This window comes from Morus notabilis, unplaced genomic scaffold (genome assembly GCF_000414095.1).
Source record: "Morus notabilis unplaced genomic scaffold, ASM41409v2 Scaffold1206, whole genome shotgun sequence".
Lineage (NCBI taxonomy): Eukaryota > Viridiplantae > Streptophyta > Magnoliopsida > Rosales > Moraceae > Morus > Morus notabilis.
In genome coordinates this window covers 386,031-388,017 of record NW_010364076.1, presented here as the reverse complement: position 1 = coordinate 388,017, position 1,987 = coordinate 386,031, and the positions used below count along the sequence as shown (strand labels likewise).

The following is a 1,987-nucleotide window of genomic DNA, read 5'->3' as shown; positions in this document are numbered from 1 at the left end:
AACTCTTCGACGGCGCAAAGAAAGAGGCAATTCGACACTAGCTAGAAATTTAGCTAGTGTCTCACGAGCACGTTGTGCATCATATGTAAAATTTTGTAACCCCTGTGATGTGAGTGATAGTGTTTGTTGGCGGGAGTCCACACTCCCACCTTGGTGTAACGGTAGACATACTTTTCAATGTCTATCCAGATGACCAGTACCCCCACCCTTTTTATTAGAAAAGTGTTTTCTACAATATTTACATACCACACAAATTTCCATTTCACCTGTTTTTGAATTTGGTCAGGGCTCTTCAGTGAAATGCTGTCGTGCCAGAGAAGTTCGCGGTCTTTTTCCCCTGCTGCGTTCTCCAGCTTCCTCATTGTGCACTAAAGCATTATATACCAGAGCATTTTCTGGTTCAGTAGGGGTTGGGTTGGGAGGCATCATTTCATCCTCAAAGAATGCCTCATTACCAAGCTCAGGAAGAGCAGTGAAATCAGGGAAGTTTGATGCGGCCATTTTCTGAAAATTAATTGAACGTGAACTTTGTAAATGAAAGAGCAAGAAAATGAGTGATCGCGAGAAAAAAGCTTAGAATCAAAAGGAAAGAGATAAGATGAGAGATAGAATGAGAGTGAGATGAGAAGTTGAGAGTGAATTGTTGTGTGGGATTTAGGGTGGAATTAAGGGGTATTTATAGGAGATTTTTTTAGCGTTTTCAGATTCTTAACGTTGGGCCCTTCGCGGGCCCAACGGGCGGCCCGTGACATGCCTAACGGCAGCCCATCACGGGCTAAACGGGAGGCCCGTGACGGGCCAAACAGGAGGCCCGTCACGAGCCGACCATTGGGCCCGCGAAGGCCCAACAATAGCATTTAGAATGGCCCGTTTTGCGGGCCTGGGCCGAGCCGAACCAGGGCCGAATCCGGGCTTGAATCGAACTGGGCTTGGGCCGCGGGTTGAGAAGTCAAGGCCCAGCCCTAGCCCATTACATGTGCCGGGCCAGCACGACCCTTAACACTAGCGGACCGGGTCATGCCAAACCCGATACTATTACGGGCTGGGCCGGGCCGTCTATGACGGCCTGGCCCATTTGACATCTCTACCATGAATTAGGCATATGATTACCGCTACTAAGTTCAAATATGCTCTGGGGTCGTTTGGAAAGCCAGTGATCGTGTAAGCTCACCCCGAAACTTGCTTTCCCTATTTTCCTTTCTTGAGTTGTCGGGAAAATTTTCCATGAAAGTCCCGTAGTTTCAGAAAATTGCTTTTAAAAAAAAAAAAAGAAACAACATGAATTTGCCATAATAGTAGCGAATAAATTTTGATCGCAAAGTGTTTGTTGAAATTACCCACTGAGTTTCCTTTGCAAGGATCGTCAGGTTAGTGGGTCTTCACACCTTCTTCATGTTCATGTTTCTTCCTTGTTTCTGTTTGTTTAGCAAGACCCAGTTTGCTCTGGATATGAAATCAGTAATCTGATTACTAATTCATGAGTAATCAGATTACTAACTCTATTATGTCTCGTGGGATTTTGGGAAGAAGGAATTGGAATCCGATTCCAATACCCCACAGAACAATTCCAGAACCCAAAGGACAAGATTTTGATTTCGTTAATGTTGTTCATAGCCATCTGATCCACTCTGACTGGAATAAGCTTGACCCTTTATCAAGTGGGTTGACAGCGTTTAGAGTAAAACATGTATTGTTAAGAATTCAGAAGGACCATGTTCTTTCACTCGAATTTTTCAACTGGGTAAATAGTCAAAATCCCACTGTACATACCCTTGAAACAAATTCAATTATTCTCCATATTCTCACAAGAAACAGGAAATTCAAATCTGCAGAATCTATTTTGAGGACCATTCTTGTCTCGGATTCGATACAATTGCCCTCTAATTTGTTTGAAGCAATGTTATATTCGTACCGGTTGTGTAATTCTACTTCTCTTGTTTTTGACTCCCTTTTCAAGACTTTTGCCCACATGAGAAAATTCAGGAAT

At 43.5% G+C, this 1,987-nt stretch overlaps 1 protein-coding gene across 1 annotated transcript in view; it reads left to right on the top strand.

Annotated features, from left to right (window-relative positions):
- Positions 1-1,157: 1,157 nt before the first annotated feature.
- LOC112093018 (pentatricopeptide repeat-containing protein At4g26680, mitochondrial) overlaps positions 1,158-1,987 on the top strand; it is a 2,156-nt gene continuing 1,326 nt past the window's right edge. The window contains exon 1 of the mRNA XM_024170569.1: positions 1,158-1,983. Coding sequence (XP_024026337.1) covers positions 1,478-1,983 — 506 coding nt within the window. The 5' untranslated portion in view covers positions 1,158-1,477. The remainder of the gene's footprint in view (positions 1,984-1,987) is intronic.